This window comes from Odocoileus virginianus, chromosome 34 (genome assembly GCF_023699985.2).
Source record: "Odocoileus virginianus isolate 20LAN1187 ecotype Illinois chromosome 34, Ovbor_1.2, whole genome shotgun sequence".
Taxonomy (NCBI): domain Eukaryota; kingdom Metazoa; phylum Chordata; class Mammalia; order Artiodactyla; family Cervidae; genus Odocoileus; species Odocoileus virginianus.
Window position 1 is genome coordinate 9,657,302 of NC_069707.1, and position 24,597 is coordinate 9,681,898.

The following is a 24,597-nucleotide window of genomic DNA, read 5'->3' on the forward strand; positions in this document are numbered from 1 at the left end:
TGTTGCCAGACTACTTGACAATTTACAAAATGCTTGAACAAATGTGATCATATTTGATCCTCACAAGGAAGTCGAGGAACACAGTTAAAGAAATTATGTGTGTGACTCTTTCATAGGAAAATATCTAGTGGAGGATGAAATATAAGAGCTTTCAAAAAGATTTCTGGTCTATCATTAACAATAACAACTCAACTGATAGCATAGAAAAAAGATAGAAAGGATATTCTCTGCAATAAAGAAACAGTGAAAGGAAAGAACCTATAATGGCAGCTTTCATTTAGTGTGATGAAGATAGACATATTATTCAACAATTATGGACTGTGGTTATAGACTACAATTCTAAGAGACAAAGGAATCAGATGCCCAAAGTGAGTAATGAGACTCAAACTTTGGAAGTCTAGTTTCTGCTCACTGAAGAGGAATTATTACCATACTTATCATTTATATTGCATGATATTGATTGCCATGCCCTTCCAAACAGCTGTAACTTTGGGAATCCAGAGCAGGTACTGGGAAGAGTTTAATGGGCTCTGGTAGTTTACTGTAGGATGCAGATTCTATGCAGAGTTCCCAGCCAGCCTAGAGTCTCCTTCTGACACATGCTTCTCACTCTTGCTTCCATGATTTCCAAGAAAGTTGTCACTTGATAGCCCACTGCAGCATCTGGTGAGTTACTCTGGAAACCTACATAATATTTCTACTTAAACAGAAAAATTTGTCTTTTAAACAGGTGATCTGTTTTAAAACATTTTGACTGTTTTCTTTCCTTTTTTCCTGTTTACATAAAAGTAACAAGTCCCTTGTTGAAAATGGCTTAACATTATAAAATATGTTAAAGTGTTGATTCCCTGGGGCTTCCCTGGTGGCTCAGAGGGTAAAGAATCCGCCTGCAAGGCGGGAGACTTGGGTTCAATCTCTGGGCTGGGAAGACCCCTGGAGAAAAGAGCGGCTACCCACTCCAGTATTCTTGCCCAGAGAATTCCATTGACAGAGAAGCCTGGCAGGCTATAGTGCTTGGGGTTGCAAGGAATCGAACATGATTGAGCGACTTACACTTTAGTTACTTTACTTATTAAGGTAGAAAGTAGAAGACATACAATTTAAAAGTTTCTACTCCCCCTTCAAAAGGTAACCTCCATTAATAGATCTGTGTAAGATCCAGTGGATCTTTTCTTCTGTGTACTGTGTTCAGTCACTCAGTTGTGCCTGACTCTTTGTGACCCCATAGACTGTAGTCTGCCAGACTGCTCTGTCCAGGAAATTTTCCAGGCAAGAATACTGGAGTAGGTGGCCATTTCCTACTTCAGGGGATCTTCCCCATCCAGGGATTAAACCTGCGTCTCTTGCGTCTCCTGCATTGGCAGGCAGGTTCTTTACCACTGCGCCACCTGGGAATGTAGACACTTACTTAGGCAATAATTTTTAAAGATTTCTGCACTATATTTTTGACAGCTACCTTAAATCAAGAAGCAGTGAGAAGCATGGCCAATATGTGATCCTTATCAGGTTTTAAAAAGAATTCAACCTCATACTTTAAATAGGGCGTAACTGAAGTTCTCAAGAAATATTTCTTTTAATAGTTGGAGGGGAAAGCCCATCAGTGTTTGGAACTAGCTAGAGCTAGGGCTACCCGAATTCTGGGAACTGCAATGCTAACAGGTTCCTAGCTGTCAAAACTTGAAATACAACCTACAGGGGCCAAAAGGTTTGAAATAAGAATGTGTTGAGAGGCATCACTGGTATGGACTCTGAGCTGACTAAAAACTAACACCAAAATAGCAACACAGTCTGTCTTGGATGAACTTGCTTTTCCAGCAGCCTCTTTTGCTTGCCAGACCGTTCTATGACATTTTTCTGAAAGGGACTCATACTTCCGTTGAAAAGGCAGCCCTGCTTGAATTGCATGGTGCACCATTTAGGAACTTTCTGATCACTGGTTTCCACTTGGAAATGCTCTGTCTGGCTCTTTTAGAACTACTGTCCCTGTCTTACAAACACACTGTGTTCCAGATGTTTGCAAGTCTCCTGTTTGGAGCTTGTATCCTGCATTTCCATAGAAAACAGTCTAGATGAGGTTTCAGGGATCCTAGAACAGACCAGTTATTCAGACTGCACCTGAAATACCCAACTGTGGGCACTGTAGAAATATGAGAACTTGGGTAACACTGTCTTTAAGCATTCTAACTTGGGGTGCCTGGAATGCCTAATCTCCGGGCCAGGGACTCTTCATCCTTCTATCAGGCATGTTTGCCAGGCCTGGGGGAGAACAAGGAACAGGAAGCTAGGGCCAGTGAGGAATGGGGTTGTAATTCCCTCGAAAACTCGCCTTGTCCAAGTAGGTCTCAGTTCCTGCTCTCCAAAGCGTGTATCTGACAAGAATCCTCAAAATGCAAATGGCTCTCTAAGGCGAAGAGTATCTGTCGGTTTGCTTGAATTGCCCCTCTGCCTTCTGGTTACCAGGAAAAGCTTTCATGTACGAAGGAGGAAAGTTGCCCTTTACTTTTAGGAGTTAGAAAGAAGGGAGAAGTTTGTGAACCACATCCTCAGGAATAAAGACAGACAGATGCCCACAGGGCCTGAGGTTGCCATCTCAAAAGAGACACAGGTTACAGAGCCCTGGACACTGTAACTTTTAAAGATGTTTTACCTCTCTCCTGTTTCTTACAGTAAAGAGTAATGTAATCCTTAAAATTAAAAAAATGTCTATGCTTTTGGGGGGCGGAAAGAACAGCAAAGAATGGGGAGAGTTGAGGAACCAGCACTTTTCCTCTCTAAAGAGTCTTGTGAGGAAGCTCCACACAGTGCTCCATAGTGGCAGATCACCAGCCCAGGTTGGATGCATGAGACAAGAGCTCCAGGCTGGGACACTGGGAAGACCCAGAGGGATGGGATGGAGAGGGAGGTGGGAGGGGGGATCGGGATGGGGAACACATGTAAATCCATGGCTGATTCATGTCAGTGTATGGCAAAAACCACTACAATATTGTAAAGTAATTAGCCTCCAACTAATAAAAATAAATGAAAAAAAAATAGTCTTGTGAGAATAGAATTTCAAGTCTTAAAGCAGTCCTGCATTTTTTGTTTGTTGGGAGTTTTAAAATTTCTGAATCGATTTCAGTACTGTTCATTGGTCTGTTCATATGGATTTTAAAGGGATGAACTGTAAGTAAGGCAGAGATAGGGCTTCCGAGGTGAGGCTAGTGGTGAAGAATCCACCTGCCAATGCAGGAGATGAAAGAGAGGCAGGTTTGAAAATCCCTAGATTAGGAAGCAGAGAAGGCAATGGCACCCCACTCCAGTACTCTTGCCTGGAAAATCCTGTGGACAGAGGAGCCTGGTGGGCTGCAGTCCATGGGGTAACTAAGATTCGGACACGACTGAGCAACTTCACTTTCACTTTTCACTTTCATGCATTGGAGAAGGAAATGGCAACCCACTCCAGTGTTCTTGCCTGGAGAATCCCAGGGACGGGGGAGCCTGGTGGGCTGCCATCTATGGGGTCGCACAGAGTCGGACACGACTGAAGCGACTTAGCAGCAGCAGCAGATTAGGAAGATCCCCTAATGTAGGAAATGACAACCTGTTCCAGTATCCTTGCCTGGAAAATTCCATGAACAGAGGAACCTGGTGGGCTACAGTCCATGGGATTGCAAAGAGTCCAATGCAACTGAGCGACCTAGTACCCCCAGCATAGCAATTAATTGTCAACAAGCCCTTCCAGGTGCTTCCAGTTATCAACCTCAAGCTTGAGGGCCCCTCGGCAGAGGATAAGGACTTGATAGGGCTTGTTGTAAATCCTGGTTCTGCCACTTAACAGCTGTATGTGTTGAGCAAGTTAGTTTTTCAGAGTTTATGGTGTTGACTGAAAACGCATAACCGAAAAGTTGAATTATGTCTTAAGGACCTTACTGAGGACTAAATAGCCTGGAAGCCAGTCTTTTAGATAGCTCTGAGGAACTGTTACAAAAGAAGTAAGGGACAAGCCAGAACATTTACGAGTTTTTGCTGAAAAACAAATATGTAGTGGAACATCAAAAGGTTACTGCTAATCACAAAAAATAAGACATCTCAAGTTGATTTTAGTGCTTTTCTTTATATGAGAAGATGCAAGAGACTGGCTCATTGAAATCATTCCTTTGATATGCACCTTACCTATCTTGGGCTAGTATACTGTTTTTCTCCATCCGAATTCGCCTCAGGGTGCACCATGGGGGCAGCTGCAGTGACTGATGGCTGGATGGAGGGCAACATTCTTTGTTTACTGAAACAACAGGCAATATTTGGTGGGGGGGCGGGGTCCACAATGGAGAAGATCAAATGAGATAATTCATTTGAGGCACTTAGGGCAATGCCAGAGGCACAGAAAACACTCAGTAAATTAGCTATTAAGAGCGGCTATGGTCACTGTGTGTAAGGGGAAGCCCTTCTTCTGTGTGGTTTTGTTGACAGCCAATTGCTAGTCCCCAATCCCAGAGATTTTGACCTTAAACAAATTAGCTGAACTGAACTTGCCAACTTAAAGAGCCCTTTCAGATTCTGATGCCGTACTTCCAAAGAATCCAAAGTTTAAATTCTTTGAGATTTCTCTAAGTCAGAAACTCAGAGCAGTAGTGCTCAACCTGGCTCATTATCAGAAGCCCTGTTGAGCTTTTAATCTGTCCTACTTGGACCTTCAGAGCCGCCATCTTCAGTGACAGGCCCTGGGCATCTATACTTTTTAAAAATATCTGTACATAATGCCAAAAAACAGCTACTGGAATTGAGGGGGATAATAACTAGACCTAAGGTATGCTGAGTGTCTGGACCAGGCACTATGCTAACTCCTTTACCTACCTTGCTTCGTTTAATTCTTACAGCAATACTGTGAGGTGGGTACTATCAGTTTCTGTATTTTGCAGGTGGGGAAACTGAGGTACATGAGCCTCAATCAAGTTCACAGAACTTAGAAGTGACTGAGGACCTAAGCCCAGGTTTGTGCTATTAGTTGCATTTTAATTGATGCATTCCCTTCCTCATTCACCCAAAATTTATTTTCCATGACCAGGTAATACCCTGAGAGCCGGGGCATGTAAAAATGAACAGAGATCTCCATTCCCATCCTCAGGAAGTTCATGGCTTTTGTTGTTGCTCAGAATGAACAAGAATGACAGATTGCTTCATTTTCCCAAGGATGACGTCAGGTGTCTGTTTGAGAGGCGGAAAAGATTTTCTATGGCTACCAGCCTCCTCCGCTCAGTGACCATTTAATGAATCCACCAGTGTCTGCAAACCAGCCCCCGAGTCTGAAGATCAGGTCTGTCTGCTGGCTGCAGATGGTGAGCGGTCTAGGGCTGCCTTGAAGTTCCGAGCTGGCAACTCCTTGGGGTGATCTTTTGTTCTCCCCGCGGGGGTTATGCCATTGACTTCAGTTAGCATCCAATCCCCTCGGATGGCTGATCAATCACACCGTGGGGGTAGGAAGCGCATCACCACCGGGCTGGCTGGCAGTCTTCCACGCAGAAAACCTGTCAGTTCAGTTCAGTCGCTCAGTCGTGTCTGACTCTTTGCGACCCCATGGACTGCAGTACTCCAGGCCTCCCTGTCCATCACTAACTCCCGGAGTTTATTCAAACTCATGTCCATTGAGTCGGTGATGCCATCCAACCATCTCATCCTCTGTCGTCCGCTTCTCCTCCTGCCCTCAATCTTGCCCAGCATCAGGGTCTTTTCAAATGAGTCAGTTCTTACAAAACTAAGTATATGTTTGTTCTCTGACTCAGCAATTCCACCCCTAGGTATTTCCCCCAAAGAAATGAAAACATATATTCACCCTGTCACTTACATCTAAAGTGACAGCTTTACGGTTACAAAATTTCCCAGCAAAGTACGGAGGAAAGACTGAGCCAAATCCCTGGACATAGTGTGAAGCTCGGGAAACCGAGCTGCCGGGTCTCTAACCAGACTGAGACTAGGCTCCTGGAGCAATCTGCGACCTCTCACTGCCTCCTAGAGTCAGAGCCGAGCAGTGTTTCAAGTAGAAGCGCAGCGATCATCACCTTGGAGCGGGCAAATGATCCTCCCGGGTGAGACAGTCGTGGAAGCCACCGCCCCTCAGAGTGCAAGCCACAGCATCTTCCCTGCCCGGGCCCAGAGGGCAGCAGAGAGGTTTGAGTGCAGAGGTCGTTCTTCGGACCGATATTCGGGTTGCACAGAGGGAGGTGGCAGCGGAACCCTTCTTCTCCGCCTCGTTCTCGTTTCCACCCGGGTCCAGTTGGCAACGGACGCAGAAACCGAGACTCAGAAAGATGAAGGCGGCGGACGCCGGGGCAGCGGAGCCGTCCTCTAGGCCGCAGGCCTCGGCGTCTGCCGACGACCGGCTTTTCCTGGTTAAAGGTGTGGTGTGGCGAGGTGCGGGTGTCAGGGCAGGCTCACCCGGGGCTCTAGCCTACGCTGGAGCGGGCGTTCCCACGCACACGCTGCCCGGGGAGACCTTGGTTTAGTGGGCTGGTCCCACGAGCTGTTCTGTATAGGCTGCATTTACCCCGTTCCCTCTGCAGTTTCTCTCATGTCTCCCCCCGCACCCCCCTCTCTAACTCCCACTATCTCTTTTTCCGTCCCCGGGAGAAAGGGTAAGAGACCCTGTGCCTATTCTGTACTCTTCGGACTGGTACACTAGAATGGCCTCAGGAACCAGAGGTCGTGAGGCCACGCAGGTTTCACAGCCCCTATCATTTACCTTTGCCAGGAGCGTCTTAGCCGTCGTTTCTCGAATTTCGAAATTGATTTTTAAATAGTATCTGAAACTTATTTGTGTCCATCTTTTTAACTTCAGGTTTTGTTGTTTTTTTCTCCCTCTCTCTCTCCCTACCCCCCATTCCCTTCCTCCAAAACTCTCGACAGGTGGAATTTTCCTTGGTTCTGTTGCTGCAGCAGGAATGCTAGCTGGATTTGCCACAACATTGTCCTTGGCTAAAAAGAAAAGTCCTGAGTGGTTCAATAAGGTTTGTGACAGGGAAATCCATTCATAGCACAATTATTGTGTACAAATCAATGGCAGCTGTTTTGAATAGAAAATGTTGATGGCCTTTCTTATTACTCTTAAGAAGTAAACCAGAGTGGACTTCGTAGATTCAGGAAGGGTACAGATTAGTCAACTGTCTTTATTTTCATCTAAAAAGAAGTAATTATGTGCCTTTTAAACTGTTAGCAGACCCAGACTTTGAAAGCTCCTCCAATACATTTCCTGTTCACAGCCTGACTTTAAATCTAAATCTGGGTAAATTGTTCTCAGTTGTAAGAGGCTCCATATTGTATGTAGCACTAAAAAAATAAAAAGCCAATTAAATTCTGAGACAACACTGCAGTAGGCGTTTCTGGCTCAGAGATGTTAAAATGTTGAAATATAGTGCATCTTAGTATAGATGATAAACATAGGTCAGCTCTTTGAACCTGGAAACCATGCATGCTTGTGTAGTACAGCAGCCCCACTCCCTATAAAATTGCCCGGCACATTGTTGTTTAGTCACTTCAGTTGTGTGCAGCTCTTTTGCTCCGCCATGGACTGTAGCGAACCAGGCTCCTCCATCCACGGGATTTCCCCGGCAAGAATACTAGAGTGGGTTGCCATTTCTTCCTCCACATATCGAACCCACTTCTGCATTGGCAGGTGGATTTTTTTTACCACTGAGCCACCAGGGAAGCCCTTAGCACGTAGTAGGTGTTCAATAAATTTTGGTTGAATGAATATAAGCAGCTGAGGGCAGAAAATCCTAATTCCATGGGCAAGTTTGAGCAATCACCTGTCATGGACAAGTTGAGTAATTTCCTTCCCATTGTGGTTGTTTTTCTGCATTGTCTCGTCTCTGTCCTACCTACATCTTATGGTTTGTTTATCCCTTAACTTATTTCTTCAATAAATGTTTATTTGGGATATTCTATGTGCAGGCCCTGTGCTAGCTAGGTATGAGAGATACAAAAATGAACAGAACATGTACCCCTCAGGAAGCTAGGTCTGGTGTGGGAGACAGATGTTATATAAATAATCACACAAGTAACAATGTAATTAGAATTTGATATTTTCTTTGGAGAAAGTGTTATGTGAAAAATCATAAACCAGTTAATTCCTTTTTGACTTGTATTTATCTGTAATATCTTATAATTGTATTTAAGCCATAAGAATGGCAGGAGACCACATTAAAAGTGCATTTGGTTTCCCCTCTGAATATACTCAGGGTTCATAGGGAGTTTTCCAAATCTCTGTAAAGAACTTCATGGTCATTTCCTCCCTATGTTACAGAATATTTTCAGAGCAGAAATATGTATCTTGTGGCAGAAATCAGTGAAACCTGAGTGATAGTGATGCTTTAATAGTGGAGTTTTGCTTGATTTCTAAATCCAAGTTAACATGATAACCTTTGGGTCACAGATGTTTTGAGAATCTCATGAAAGCTAGCAATTCTCTCTCAGAAAAAAAAGAAAAACAAAACACACATTCACAACTTTGCATTCTATTTTGCAGTTCTAAGATTTGATACCACATATGGCTTTGATGATCTAACACAGTGATTTTCAAACTGAGGCCCACAGAACTATGGGGATTCTTGAGACCCTCTGGGGGTTCTGTAAAGTCAGTTACTATTGTGATACTGCTAAGACACTTGCACTAATGGTCAGTCAGTCAGTTCAGTTGCTCAGTCGTGTCTGACTCTTTGCGACCCCATGAATCGCAGCACGCCAGGCCTCCCTGTCCATCACAGACTCCCAGAGTTTACTCAAACCCATGTCCATCCACTTGGTGATGCCATCAGGCCATCTCATCCTCTGTCATCCCCTTCTCTTCCTGCCCCCAATCCCTCCCAGCATCAGGGTCTTTTCCAATGAGTCAACTCTTCGCATGAGATGGCCCAAGTATTGGAGTTTCAGCTTCAGCATCAGTCCTTCCAATGAACACCCGGGACTGATCTCCTTTAGGATGGACTGGTTGGATCTCCTTGCAGTCCAAGGGACTGTCAAGAGTCTTCTCCAACACCACAGTTCAAAAGCATCCATTTTTCGGCAGGTACAGACACAGTAAAGGATAAAGTGCTTGTGCCTTGCTGTAGCTGAGGCAGTGGCCCCAGGGTGTACTGGCAGGCATTGTGTTCTTCTTTCCGCGCACCTGTGGTTAGTGCCATCTTTGCAGAAGAATATCCTTGTTGAAGCAGTAAAATTATTTTTTGATATCTTGACCCTTGAACATAACCTCTTTAATAGTCTGTGTGAAGAAATGGGAGGTACACATAAAGCACTCTGCATTATACCAAAGTAGTATGTTTTTCTCAAGATAAAGCACTTGTGTGATTGAGTTACAGTCTGAACTAGCCACTTTTTCTTCATGGTATATTGTTTTCACTTGAAAGAGCAACTGACAAACTATAGTTATTCAGAAGTAGGTAGACATTTTCTTCAAAATGAACCTCTTCAAGCGAGCAATTGTTAGTATGTTCGTTGATAATGAAATTCCACCCTTTATAGGTAAAATTGAATTTAGAAAACTGTGTCTGCCATTGTGAGCGTGCCAGCTGCTTAAACACCTGAAGCTTTTTTCTGAGATTGGTAGTGATGTTAATGATGTGATTTTAATATTTAATAAATGATGTCAAGAGTTTGAAAGATAACTTCTTTTGGCAAGTCAGTATTTTCTGAGTGATCGTGATGCATGGATGAAAGTTGCATTCAAAATGAAAAATACACCAATGGATTTTAATGTAACAAAGTGCAACAATTTATTGATACAATTTTTTATTCCATATTGCAGATCATTTTTAAGAATCTATTTGTCGAGTTTGGGTATATATCAAAGAAGGGAGGCTTTGATATATCAAAGAGTATTAAAATACTCTTTTCCAATCACATACCTATGTGAGGATAGATTTTATTTGTATGAAAAAAAAAAGTGAAAGTGTTAGTCACTCAATTGTGTCCGACTCTTTGTGACCCCATGGACTGTAGCCCACCAATCTCCTCTGTCCGTGGAATTCTCCAGGCAAGAAGATTGGAGGGGGTAGCCATTCCCTTCTCCAGGGGATCTTCCCAACCTGAGGATTGAACCTGGGTCTCCTACATTGCAGGCGGATTCTTTACCATCTTGAGTATTTGTATACTTCAACCAAAAAACATCGCAACAGATTGAATATAGATGCATGTGTGAAAGTAAAGCCCTTTTGTTAAACCAGACATTTAAAAGATGAGCAAAAATGTAAAACATTGCCTCTTTTTGTGCTAAATGTTTTGTAGGATGGTTATTTTAATTCACATAATCAGAAATCTTTGGGATCCAAGTATAAATGGATCCTGAGACCAGGAAATTTGAGCTCATCCTCTTTTGGAAGTTAAATATTCTTCAAATAACTGAGTTATTTCAAGACTCATTTAGGTAATGGACAGAAAGAGTGAGTCATCATCTTTCTGATATAGCTATAACTTCTGAGAAATTATAAGAACATATCTTTACTTTGGTATAATGCAACACAGCTCTTTCTGTGATGTAAAGAATATAGCAAAATATATCAACTAAGAATGCTCTGTGGGGGAAATAGCTAGGTTGAACATTCTTTTTAAATATCAGAATTTGATTTATATCTGATTCATCCCAAGATTAAACTGAGAAAAACAGAACTAAAAACATGAGCCTTATTCTTAGGTAAGCAGTTGACTTTCTGAAAAACTGAACAATTTGTTCTTGATCGTTTCTGTACCTGTGAATAATAGATCAAGTCTTCTTAAGAATACATGAAATAAAAAAAGGCACCATGTATTTAAGCATAGAGGTATTATAAGTACAGAATAATAGAAAATAATTTTCCTGTTTTAGATATTAAGTATCATAACTACATTGTGATTTGTTAAGTTCAACTTCCATGTGCACACACCTTCATTTTAATTTAAATGAAAAGAATAAACAATGTGGTACTGAAGAAAAATACAGCTTTGATTTATACATATGTGACTAGCATATGTGGTTATATCTAAAGAGCAACATTATTTTTTGGCAAGTCAGTCTTTGCTGCTGCCAGTCAGTCAGTGTTCATTTTTAAAACTCTGAGCAGGCTGTATAAAGGCCATGTGACATATAACTCCAGTGGATAAAGCTTGATGACTAGACTTTTAAAAACTTAAGAACAAATCAATTGTTAACATCATTTCCACTAAAATTGGTTTTAGAGTATATGGACGGTAGCTGATAATAACTCACTTCCCTCACAGTCAGTTTCTGAGGCTGATAGACAAATACAGCATGTACCTTTTAAAAAAAAAAAAAACTGAAAGTTTGGCAAACCTAAGATTTTGTTGGGAGTATTGCTGTGTTTTTAAGGGTTGTATTTATAACCCATCGTTACCTTTTTTACTTAGCAAAACGTGGATTTATGTAGACTTTAAAAAAGATTTATGTATATCTATAACATATATAGTTTTTGTCCCCAGGGAAATAAGAAATTTTTAATTTAAGTTTCAAAAATAAAACTTAAGCCAGAGCACCTAAATTGAGCCTGGTGTAATAATAATTGGTTAATGATACTGCTGCTGGATGGAAATAAGCCAGTTAGAAGTTAGTGTATTTATGTGAGGTCTGTAGCGTCTAGGGAACCACTGAAATTATAGCAGCCTGAGAAAAGGAATAAGATAAAAGAGTAGTATATTGTTTTCATCATAGAAAATGGCTAAGGAAAATCTCTTGAGAATCTGGTCGGGACCAGGCTCTTTCTACAAGAAGTATGTCTTTAGATAAGATCTGTTAGGTTTAAAGCATGGGGATACGGATAAACAGAGCGTTTCTGTGTACTGTGAATAGTGTTCTCAATCACAGATACATGCCTTAAAAAAACACAAAACCTTTGTTAAGAATGGGTTGCCTCCAACTAATAAAAATAATTGGGGAAAAAAAAAAAGAATGGGTTGAATAAAAAGTAAATGGGTTGAGCAATATAAAGACAATTTTCTAAAAAGAAAAAAAAAAGACTTGAGTAAATTAAAATATATTTCCAGATGAAAGACAGGATGTTACAGATTTTCTCTTACCAGTTAGCTAATGTTTGATGTCATTCTAATGAAAATGTCAGTGAATAGGGTGAGTGGGAGTTGGAAGGACTCTTGACAAAATGTTCTAGGGTTTTTCTGGAAGAATGAATAGGTAAAAACTTAAGAAATATTTGATAAAAAGTATATCAATAACCTCAGATATGCAGATGACACCACCCTTATGGCAGAAAGTGAAGAGGAACTAAAAAGCTGCTTGATGAAAGTGAAGGAGGAGAGTGAAAAAGTTGGCTTAAAGCTCAACATTCAGAAAACTAAGATCATGGCATCTGGTCCCATCACTTCATGGCAAATAGAGGAGGAAACAGTGGCAGACTTTATTTTTTTGGACTCCAAAATCACTGTAGATGGTGATTGCAGCCATGAAATTAAAAAATGCTTATTCCTTGGAAGGAAAGTTATGACCAACCTAGATAGCATGTTTAAAAGCAGAGACATTACTTTGCCAATAAGTCCGTCTAGTCAAGGCTATGGTTTTTCCAGTAGTCATGTATGGATGTGAGAGTCGGACTATAAAGAAAGCTGAGCACTGAAGAATTGATGCTTTTGAACTGTGGTGTTGGAGAAGACTCTTGAGAGTCCCTTGGACTGCAAGGAGATCCAACCAGTCCATCCTAAAGGAGATCAGTCCTGGGTGTTCATTGGAAGGACTGATGCTGAAGCTGAAACTCCAATACTTGGGCCACCTCATGCGAAGAGTTGACTCATTGTAAAAGACCCTGATGCTGGGAGGGATTGGGGGCAGGAAGAGAAGGGGATGACAGTGGATGAGATGGCTGGATGGCATCACCAACTGGATGGACATGGGTTTGAGTAAACTCTGGGAGTTTGTGATGGACAGGGAGGCCTGGCGTGCTGCGATTCATGGGGTCGCAAAGACTTGGACATGACTGAGCAACTGAACTGAATGTGTATGGTGTAAATATGAATATTAAGACTTTTTCTGATTCTGTAATTACATCCATGTGATTCTGGTATAAAATTCATAGTATGAAAATAGCTTAGAAACCAACCTCTATGTAATTTTCTCAAAAATGTTTGAGAGGAGAAGGATTAATCCATAGAATGGTGCTGGGGCAGTTACTAAACTATGGGGAAGTAAATTCCCTTTAGTTATCAGCTTCCAACAGGACTAAAATAAATATCAGATGAACTAAAAAGCTAGGGGTAAGGAAGTTTTTTAAATAGAAATATAGCTAGAAGGAAAGAGAAATGACTGACTTGAATGAGGGAAGTTTTAATAGCTTAAAATCTTTAGAATGCATCTTTGATCAAAAACAGACAAGCAAAAAGCAAAATAAAAAGATGAAACTAACCTGGGACTTCCCTGATAGTCCAGTGGTTAAGACTGCACTTCCACTGCAGGGGGTGTGGGTTCCATTCTTGGTCAAGAAAGTGGGAACCCATCAAAAAAAACCCAGACAAACTAGGGAAATACTACAGCACATATGATAGGGCTTCAAAGTACATTAATATGGAAAGAATATACAAATTAGAAGACTTTAAGTATATAACATGAATATGCAATTCAAAAGGCATAAACGTTGGCTCATAACTTGGACAAATAGTAATTCTCAGTAACAATAGAAATATAAGTTATAAATAGTCTTCTATAAATTTCAAAGGTTTCTTTTTTGTGTTTATAATTTTCCTGAGACCATCTGATACTGGCTAGCTTGAAATGACCCTCATAAAATAGCATTGTAACTTAGTACAACCTTTTGAAAAACACTTTGTATACAGTCTATCAGCTTATAAAATAGTCATGCTTCCTCCACTTAGTAATTCTATTTTGAGGAATTTTCCGCAAGGACTTTATCAGAAATGTAGATAAGTGTTTAGGCACAGGGAAGTTTTTAATACAAAAATATTAATTTAAAAACCTGAAGTTAGTATATATTAATAACGAATGGCTAAGTAAATTATGATGTCAGTGCAGTGTTACCATTAAAAATATTTGAGTTCTTGACACTGTGAGAGGATGAAAGTTGAAGATTAAAAACATTTTAGTGGTGTTAACTTGTTTTTAAAATGTCAAAATGTTTACCATGGTTTACTGGATAATAAGATGGAATTTTTTTAATTCATCCTATTTTTTATACATACCAAATTTTCCTCAGTGATTATATAATCAGAAAAAAGTAAGCTTCAGCTTTTGAGGAAGTTAAAATTTTTATTTTTGTTTGTTGATGTTTAATGTGTTTTGGCAGACAGGCTTATGGAGAAAAATAATAAATTCTTAATATTTCCTAAATTGTACAGTTTCCTTTAAAATTTTTTCAAAGGATAAATTATATTTCGTATTCAGCTCAAACTATGGGAATAAGTGAATGCCCCATAGTTGGTTTCAAGTAGACCCATATGTATTATCACATCTTTGTCTATTTCAGCATTGTGAATATTTGAATTACCCTAAGTAATGATGGTTTTTATTCTAATTTACACTGTGGATTTGTTTCCACTTAAAAAGATACTTTCATTTACATTTTGTGTTGTGTTGTACTTAGAATCAGAAGTGAGAAATGACTGGCAAATTCCTGTTAGTCTATAAAGCCAGACTGCTGAAGTGCTCTAACTTTTATAAGCTGTGAAACCTTTAACAAGTTGTTTAATCTCTCTCTGCCTCAGCTTGGTCTTTAGTGAAATGAGGATCATAGTATCTGTCTCACAGAGTGAGGCTTAGTGAATTAATACATGCAAAATGCTTTAAACAGTGCTTGTCATATAGTAAGGGAGCAATATAAGCCATATATACATACATCTATCTGTCTATATATATATAAAGCTATATATAATTATCAAGGCTTTCCTGGTGACTCAGATGGCAAAGAATCTGATGCACTGCAAGAGACCTGGGTTCGCTCCCAGAGTCAGCAAGATCCCCTGGAGAACGGAATGGCAACCCATTCCAGCATTCTTGCTTGGAGAATTCCGTGGACAGGGGAGTGTGGCGGGCTACACCCCATGGAGTCGCAAAGAGTCGGAGACAACTGAGCAACTAACGCTTTTCACTTTTCTTTCCGTGTATAATTATTAACTGTTATGTAGTATTTGGAAATACAGGCTCCCTGGGAGATTGCAGTCCTGCAATGTTATAAAAAAATTAATCTTACTTAGAAATAGGATTAATGGTCATTTAACAGTATAAGGCAAAATGTGGCTTTGGTCCTTCTGATCAGTCTAATTTAATCATTAGTGTCAGTAGTGAAAAGAAACGTTTAGTATGTGAATACCACTTGCGCAGTTTATTCATAAAACAAGAGGTATGGAAGAGTAGCTAACCACATTCAGTAGAACTTCCCTTTCCTGTGAGTAGATTGGATGTCCTCCTCTGGGTGCATATCCCTGTTCATATGTGCTGTTCTGTGGTTGCCCTTTCCATTTCGATCATAACTTCTAGGCTTCTGTGTCCCACCCCCACCCCCACCCCCACCCCAGGACCGAAGTGTTTGTCAGAAAGAAGTTGCTCTGTGTACTTAGCCTGGCTTCTGGCACAGTGCCTTGCACACTCAGTTTTGTCAGAGAAATTGTGACTTAAGTTATGCAGTTATTACGTAGCAGAGCTGGAATTTGAACTTGGATTGGTCCGGTGTCCCCGTTATCATGGTGCTTACCCGAGAGTCATTAATTTCAAACACTCTTCAAATATTTATTCTTTCAAAGTGATGATTTTTACCTCAACCTTTCTGTCTTCATTGCAGGGAAGTATGGCCACAGCTGCCTTACCAGAGAGCGGGTCTTCCCTGGCCTTGCGAGCCCTGGGGTGGGGCTCACTTTATGCCTGGTGTGGGGTCGGTGTGATCAGCTTCGCCGTCTGGAAGGCTTTAGGAGTGCACAGTGTAAGTAACTACAATCCTATAGTTGGTATCTGGAATGTTGATTCTATTTTGTCCTGCCTAAATCTTCCAGATTTTCAAATTTGTATATAGTTTATTTACTGTCTTGGGAAGTGATGACAGAGCATTGACTGAATTCTTGCTAATAACTAGGCAGCTTGTCATTACTAGTAAATCATATAAATAATTTAAATATTTGAAGGTGGTAAAACTTCAAATATAATTAAAGTAATGACTAATTCATAGCAAATGATTGTTCTGTATAAATTGGTGAGAGCTACTTGTTCTGGAAAATTATTTAATTTGGAATAGTTTTCTATGCTGTTTGACATCCATATTTATAAACATCATTGTAAAATAGTTAAAGCTTTTAAAATTGTTATTTCAATTATTAATGTGTTTACACATTATTGGAAAAAGACTTAGTGCCTGTGTGTGTAATTTATACTCCAAGCTGAAGAGCTGTGCACTCAGAATAATGAGAAGTTCTGTGGACCATGCTCTTTGTGACAGGTGAGAGTTGTTAATGGTTTAGAATGGGTGGCCGCAGTAGAGTTGATGAAAAGAAGTTCCAGATATATCAGTGTTTCAAAGGTAGGGGCAATAAGGATTTGTTATAAATTGAATGTCGGAGGTGAAAGTCAAGTCAAGGGTGTCTCCAGGGTTTGGTCTGAGCAACTAGGAAATGGATGAGAGAATGGAGCAGATATTAGGGGATCGTGTGAGGAGCTCAGTCTGGAGCGTGTGAGTTTGAGAGAGCTTTTAGATAGCCGCGAGCCAGGTGGAGAGTCAAGTAAGCGGTTAGATATAGACATGTGGAATTCAGGGGAGAGGTCAAGGTGAAGGTGTAAAGTGGAGGCTCATCAGTATGTGGGTAGTATTGAGTTGGCCAAAAAGTTCGTTGGGGTTTTTCTGTAACATGAGGTCAGATGAGCTCACAAAGGCAGTGTATGCTGAGCAGAGAGAGAAAAGGTCTGAGGAAGGAGCTCTTGGGAGTTTCTAAGGTTTAGAGGTTGAGGAATATCAAGGAGCTTTCCCTACCAAAGAGGTAGAGAAACCCAGGAGAATGGCGACCTGGATCCAGGTGAAGAAAGGTGGATGCTGGGTACACATCATGTTAGATGAGAACTGATCATTTGCTGAACTGGTGACGTGGTGTCATTGGTGGATAAAGCCTGAGTGGAGTGGATGCGAAGGAGAACAGAGGAGAGAGTTCGGAGGCCGTGTATGGGCAAGTCTTGAGTTTGGCTCTAAAGGGAAAGAAAGAAATGGGATTATAGCTACGAGGGGGAATAGAATCAAGAGAGTGTTTGTTTTTTAAATTGGTTGAATTGACAGCATGTGCTGATAAAGTGAAGTTGCTCAGTCGTGTCTGACTGTTTGCAACCCCATGGACTGTAGCCTACCAGGCTCCTCCATTCATGGAATTTTCTAGGCAAGAGTACTGGAGTGGGTTGCCATTTCCTTCTCCAGGGGATCTTCCTGACCCAGGGATCAAACCCAGGTCTCCTGCGTTGCGGGTTGACAATAATGTGTGCTGATAGGCGTGGGGAAATTAATGCAAGGGTTGGGGGGGTAGTTGTTGCAGTAACAGGTGTTATTATTAAACTGTCCACATTTGGTTTAATCATAACTACATAGGCATTAGTGTACTTTTCACTTAAAATATACTGATAGACAAACAGATGTTGCTTTTTTCCCAGTCTAATGTTTATATTTAAAGTAACTGCCCAATAGTCATTGTAACAATAAAATAGGGATTGACTGAAAAAGTTAGAGAACTTGTGACTGAAGATTTTTTGATGATTTTTAGACACCTCAGTTTTCCTTTTGATCAATATAAAATCTCTTCATTTCAGGCATTGTACCAGACATTTTAGACATAGCAGATTATTTAATCCTTGCAATAACTATGAAGCAGGTATTAATATCCCCCATGTTATAAATGAGGAAGTAGGGACTCAGGTCAGTCACTTGCTCAAGATCACGCAGCTTGTAATTGACAGAGTCAAGATTTGAAGGCAAATCTCATGGTTTGCAGAACCTAGCCTATTTCCAATTTTACCTCCCTTAGCTAAGATGGGCAATAAAGGAGTAGGTCGAAGGGACCAGGGCAGGGGGACAGAGGGAGTGATTTTGGTTTTGATTGTGGCATGATCCACAATCTTGGTAACTTGACAGATTTTACATGGGTATCTTCAATGTGAACCTCGTCTCCTAACATTATCATTGACCTCAGTCTGGTATAGGACGGGTCATTATTTTCTCCTATAATATGAGAGCCATTATTTGAGAACAAATGGAAAAGATTGGGAGAAAATATGTCTGGTGATAATATGTGAATGAATTATGGGCGTGTGGGTGAATTTATTTTACTTTTCTTTGTAACTCTTAAATATGTATTGCATTAATAGTAATACTGCTTTTAAAAAATAGTCCTAGGATTTATTTTTATTAATTTATGCTGACTATAAAGCACAACCGCTGGGGAGTTCACAAAACCTCCTTGACCACATATGAACTCCACTTTGGGGGGGGGCATGCAAATAAGAGTAGTTATTAAGTTTTTGATTTTTATAAAAATGGCAGTCTGTTAGCATATCACATTGAGTGCATGGAATTGATAATGTTCAGTAATGTAGGTCATAAATCAAGTAGTGAAGTTTTAAGGTATTTACAAATATGAACAGTCTGATTTAGAAGAGTCATAATGAATCAATCTAGATTTTCATAGACCAGCAAAATTAGGCTCTACATTATATGCTTGAGAACTTGGGCTTTATGGGCTAGGCTGTGCTATTTTTTTTTTTTTTAGTTAATTATTTTACCATGGCTGATTCATGTCAATGTATGGCAAAAACCACTACAATACTGTAAAGTAATTAGCCTCCAACTAATAAAAGTAAATGGGAAAAAAATTAATTATTTTAATTGGAGGCTAATTACTTTACAATATTGTGGTGGTTTTTGCCATACATTCACGTGAATCAACCACAGGTGTACATGTGCCCCCCAACTGTGCTATTTTAGTTTCTAGAATGTGAGCTTTTTGTTTTATGGCACTGATAAGAGATTATTACCTAAATAAAATATCTGAGGGGCAGAATTCTTTTTGATTGGCACTTTTGCCATGTCTGAGAAGTCTCACAGAAAAATGAACCCACTGGTAATTTTTTAGGATACATCTCTTAAAAGCCATGGTGCTTATTAATTTGTTTATTCAAAAGACAGATGTGGGCCTTCCCTGAGCTAAGACAGAGCTCCCCGGTAGACAGTATGGTTGATTTTCCAAGGAAATTCTTGTTAGATGACTCTGCTCTGAGGCTTATGGAGAGCAATGTGGTATATTTCAGTTCTGCATTTAGAGTTTTGATGATAACTGTGAAGTTGCCCTGATTCCAGTGATGAACTTTTATTACTATTTACTGCCTCTTACCAAGAAATATCATTCTTTTGTGAGGAAGGAAACGTTTTAGTCAAAAAATGTTGAGCAAAAATGGTCCCAGCCTTTGCATTCACTGAGTATGGAGATGGTCATTCTAGATAAACACATGTAAATCAGAATCAGTTCCTGCTTCAGATAGTTAGATTGTAAATCAATCTCTGGTATAAACCAGTTCCCTCAAAAAGGGTACCCTCTAGTGGCTTACCTAGAGCAGCGCGCCTTCCCTGTTTTAATTCACAGCTCCATCTGCTGGCCTAAAAGGGACCATGTTGAAAATGCTTAAAGCAAAGCTTTTTTTTTTTTTTTTAATTTTTCTTTGCATATTTTATTTTTGGCTGTGCTGGGTCTTGGTTGCTGCGAGGGCCTTTCTCTCGTTTTGGTGAGTGGTGCTACTCTCTGGTTGTGGTGCGCTGCCCTCCCAGCACAGAGGCTTTTCACTGTGGTCTTCTCTAGTGGGAGCACGGGCTCTAGGACAGGCAAACCTCAGTAGTTGCGGCACATGGACTTGGTGGTTTGGGCACGTGGGCTCAATAATTGTGGCCCACGGGCTTAGTTGGTCCACGGCCTGTGGGATCTTCCTGGGTCTGGGGTCGAACCGGGTGTCTCCTGCATTGGCAGGTGGATTCTTCACCACTGATTGCCCAGGGAAGCCCTAAAGCAAAGCGCTTCAATTTCTTAGAAATATTTTGGATTTACTCGTTGTTCATTCAGAATTAGTATAGGATTTCATTTCACGTGGAACATGTTTAATATATCAGATATAAAGAAAAAATTTTAATTTACACAATGGTAGATCATTTAAGAAGAGATTCCAAAAAAAGGAGAGAGCTGGTGGAAGCTATCTTATCAGTCAGCTGAAGCAGATCCAGGTGCCCAGGGTTTAAAGTGGGACCCTTGCCTGCCTTTGAGTCAGAATTAGTGCATGTTCAGCCTGGCGTCACCACACCATCTCCACCCTGCTCACCAGCTGTGGGCATGGCCTGATGGCTCAGAATGGGCTCATCAGTTACTTTGAATTATGGTATTTTATCATGTGATTATTTTATCACAGCCCCTGAACTGTGAAAAGAATGAATATTTAGTATGGGTTCATGTTAAGTTTAGAGACTGACTAGTGGAGATTAAATGCTTTTCAGGCAGTAAGGGCATTAGTGATACTAACTGGTGACCCCCCAATTGTCAAAAGAAAAACCATGCCACCTACAATTATTTAAGTGTTAACTTTTTTACCTTTTATTGTTTATAGTCGGTATAGACTGAGAGGTTGAGCATATTTATGGTTAGACTGTCTTGGGTCTTTTTTTTTTCCTTCCCTTTGAAGAAAAAGCATTAGGTGTATAAAAAAATTCCTGATTAATATGATTGGAATCATTATAGCTTTTCATGCCTAATGGACCTGTACATTTGTTTGAGGTGAGGTTATCTCAAAATACTGGTCAGAATCACCCACTGCTAACATTTACTGTAGTTTGTATAGAATATATTCATGGTACTTGGTATAGTTAAAATTTACAAGTCATTTACAGTTGTCTTCACAGGAGCTAAAACTTTGATAGTAATAAAACCATGAATGGAAACATTTTCATTTATTGTGAAATACTTTAAGTAGTCCCAAGATTTTAATTTAAAAATCAACTTATAAATGGAGTTTTGTTGTACTTTTTTTAAACCATGGAATAAAAGGTATTTGTTTTTATTTATATATATTGGTATTTATTTTTAAAGAAAAATATTTAGGACCTATCTTTTTTTGAACAAAGATGGTTTTGTTTTGTAAAAAAAATATGTACACATTGCTTAAAAAGTCAATGTAGAAAAGTTAAAAAATCACCAGAAATCTCTGAGTTGTAATCAGTTATTATAGTAGAAACATCCATTTAGACCTTGTATAGGCATGTTCATATAATTGTAAAATGTTTTTTTATTGTACTACTCTAGAATTTTTTTTCACTGAATAGTCATAGGAACATCTTTGCTTAGTAGGGTATATAAATCTCCATTACTTTTAATGGCTCTGTGGTGCTCAATTGTAAGTTATAATTTACTTAATCATCCAGCAGCATTTAGACTGTAATCAAACAGCATAGTGAACCTCTATAGGCATACATCTTTTTGTACTGTGTTTTGTCAAGAAATGTGTTCTAAAGACAAGATGTTATTGTTGAATCAAAGTGTATTTTTTAAAAAATGTTTTTGATATCTGTTAAATGTCCCCCCAGAAATATGTATAAAATTTAGAAGATATCAACAATGTATACAAGTTTCCTAGCATCCTTGCCATTAGTGGCTTTTGTTACTCTGAAATTTTTGCCAGTCTGACATATGGAAAATGTCTTCCTTTACCTGGCTCTCTGAAGACCTGCTGCTGTACAGATTTATGGGAATAATCTGTGATTGGAGTCATGCATACTCTACAGCCCCAGTCTTACCTCCTCATTTAATATAGGTTGCTTTTTTCTCAAAAGCCCAGACCTCTTTTTCTTTAAAAAACTAAAAGTTCAACATGTTAAAACATACATATTTTAAACATTTCTCTAAAAATTGTCGTTTGACTTTTCCTATTCTAAGTGAAAGTGAAAATCGCTCAGTCGTGTCCGACTCTTTGCAACCCCATGGATTATTACAGTCCATGGAATTCTCCAGGCCAGAATACTGGATGGGTAGCCTATCCCTTCTCCAGGGGATCTTCCCGATCCAGGAATCGAACCGGGGTCTCCTGCATTGCAGGCGGATTCTTTACCAACTGAACTATCAGGGAGGCTCTTTCCTATTCTAAGGAAGATCTTATTTAAAAATTCTTTTCCCTTATGGCTTATTACAGGATATTGAATGTAGTTCTCTGTGCTCAACAGTAGGACCTTGTTTATCCATTCTCTATGTATTAGTTTGCATCAAATTCCCAAGCCAGCCCTCCCTGCCCCCTGCAACTGCAAGTCGGCTCCCTTTGTCTGTTTTTATTTTGTAGATAAGTTCATGTGTGTCATAGTTTAGAGTCCACATATAAGTGATATCCTTTGGTATTTGTTTTTCTCTTTCTGACTTCCTTCACTTAGTATTAATATGATAACCTCTAGGTCTATTCATGTTGCTGCAAATGGCATTATTTCACTCTTTTTTATGGCTGAGTAATATTCCACTGTACATGTATACACCATGTCTTTATGCATTCATCTGTTGATGGATGTTTAGGTTGTTTCCACGTCTTGGTTGTAAGTAGTGCTGTTGTGAATATAAGGGTGCCTGTCTCTTTCTGAGTTACAGTTTTCTGGTAATATATTCCCAGGAGTGGGATTGCTGGATCATGACGGCAACTCTGCTTTTTAGTTTTTTGAGGACCTTCCATACTGTTCTCCATAGTGGCTGGACCAATTTACATCACCACCAGCAGTGTGGGAGAGTTCCCTTTTCTCCACACCCTCTCCAGCATTTGTTATTTGTAGACCTTTAGGTGATGGCCATTCTGACCGGTGTGAGGTGGTACCTCATTGTAGTTTTAATTTGCATTTCTTTAGTAATGAGTGGTGTTGAGCATCTTTGCACATGCCTGTTGGCCATCTGAATGTATTCTAAGAAAGATCTTTTACAGGAAGGAATAGTACACCTCATCTCTGGGACAATATTGGATGTGCTCTAATAAAACTTATTTTTTCCAGTTTCTTTTTGGTAGCTGTTGCTAGGAATGCTTTTATATTAATATTTGGGCCCACTTCTTAATTACCTTATGACCAACTTGAGGGCTTTTGCTAGTTACAGTCAAATCTCTTGACTTTCTGCTAATTTCAGTTTTTACCAACATTCTGGTATATCTCGTCTTAAGTGCATTTATTCTTACACTATGTTTACTCATTTCAAATGAAAGCAGCATTGTAGGGTGAATGCTCGAGCGCCATGTGTAAAATAAAACTAAGGGAAAGCTTTAGAGCTTTCTCCTTCTAAGATATCTAAGAAGGAAGCAGACTTCATGCTATATACTATTCATTGGTTTAGGTCAAAGATTAAAAACAAATCTGAGTCTCCTGGCAAATTGTTTCATGGTAGCCCCTTCTGAGTGGTCTGCAGGGGAAGTCCTAAAAGAGGCTGAAACATTTTTCTACGTCCTCGCCTAATCTAGTTTCAGGGCTTCCAGAGATTTCTGCCAGCTTCTGCCTCCAGGAAGAGAGGAGGAGAGCGCCTCCAGGCCAGGAAGAGAGCTTCAGTTTCTTACTTTGATCACTGCCTGTCAGCATCCCCAGCCTGGCTTCCTCTTCCTGATGGTGCCTCCTTGACCGCTCAGAACACGTCATCATGACCTTGCAGAAATGTCTCCCTCTGTCAAGCTCTTGGGCCTTCAAACAGCTTAAGCGTTGAGGCCTGGTTTTCCTGGAATCATTTTTAAATTAATTGAAAGTGGCACTGTGCACCGGTTGAACTCAGGTCTGAGGTGACAAGAACATCTCTGTCCCCCTCACTTCCCGTTCCAGTGCGGCTCTGACGGGCTTGGCCTCCTGGTGGTGAGAGGCACTCTGTGAATGTGGAGAAGCACTTTGGTGACAGGGAGACCCAGTCAAATGGGCTTGCTCAGCTTAAAATGGGAGATAATGACTGATGTTCTTTCTTTTTTTTCTTTCTTAAAGCCATGAGAGGAGGGAAGAAGGGATTCAGCTGTCTTGGCATATTGCCAAGATTCCTCTTTAAAAACCCACCACTTTCCTTTTATAAGTAAAATAGGGCCCCCAGCATTTTATACAATAAGAATGTGCAACAGTTACCAGGAGAGATAAGTTCTGCCATAGAAGCATTCTTGTTCCAGGCCTGATACAAATCAGGCCTAATTACCTCAAGAATGTTCTCAGTCTTAATGCCATTGGAGGGGTGGTAGCCTTGATTTCACGTGTTTTCTTTTCCTTTGTCCTTACTTTCTTACATTGAGCATAGAAAATTGGGCTCACGTGAGCTGATCTCTAGCCAGAGCATTGTGGAGTGAAGACCTGAGAGCGCACGCTTTCCCCTTAAGCTTTCTTTTCACAGGTACCTACTCCTGATTGCTGTGCCGTGTTCAGTCACGTCTGGCTCTCGGCGACCCTATGCTGTCCATGGTATTCTGCAGGCAGGAATACTGGAGTGGGTTGCCATTTCCTACTCCGGCCTATTATTGGTCAGTCACTTACGAATACCTGAAACTATGAAAAAAAATACATCAATTGGGCTCCCCTGGTGGCTCAGGCAGTAAAGCATCTGCCTGCGATGCAGGAGACCCAGCTTTGATCCCTGGGTCGGGGAGAT

General features: G+C 40.3%; 1 protein-coding gene across 1 annotated transcript in view; it reads left to right on the top strand.

The window, feature by feature from the left end:
- Positions 1-6,022: 6,022 nt before the first annotated feature.
- TMEM242 (transmembrane protein 242) overlaps positions 6,023-24,597 on the top strand; it is a 41,413-nt gene continuing 22,838 nt past the window's right edge. Inside the window, exons 1-3 of the mRNA XM_070461625.1 lie at positions 6,023-6,372; positions 6,880-6,980; positions 15,756-15,893. Coding sequence (XP_070317726.1) covers positions 6,285-6,372; positions 6,880-6,980; positions 15,756-15,893 — 327 coding nt within the window. The 5' untranslated portion in view covers positions 6,023-6,284. The remainder of the gene's footprint in view (positions 6,373-6,879; positions 6,981-15,755; positions 15,894-24,597) is intronic.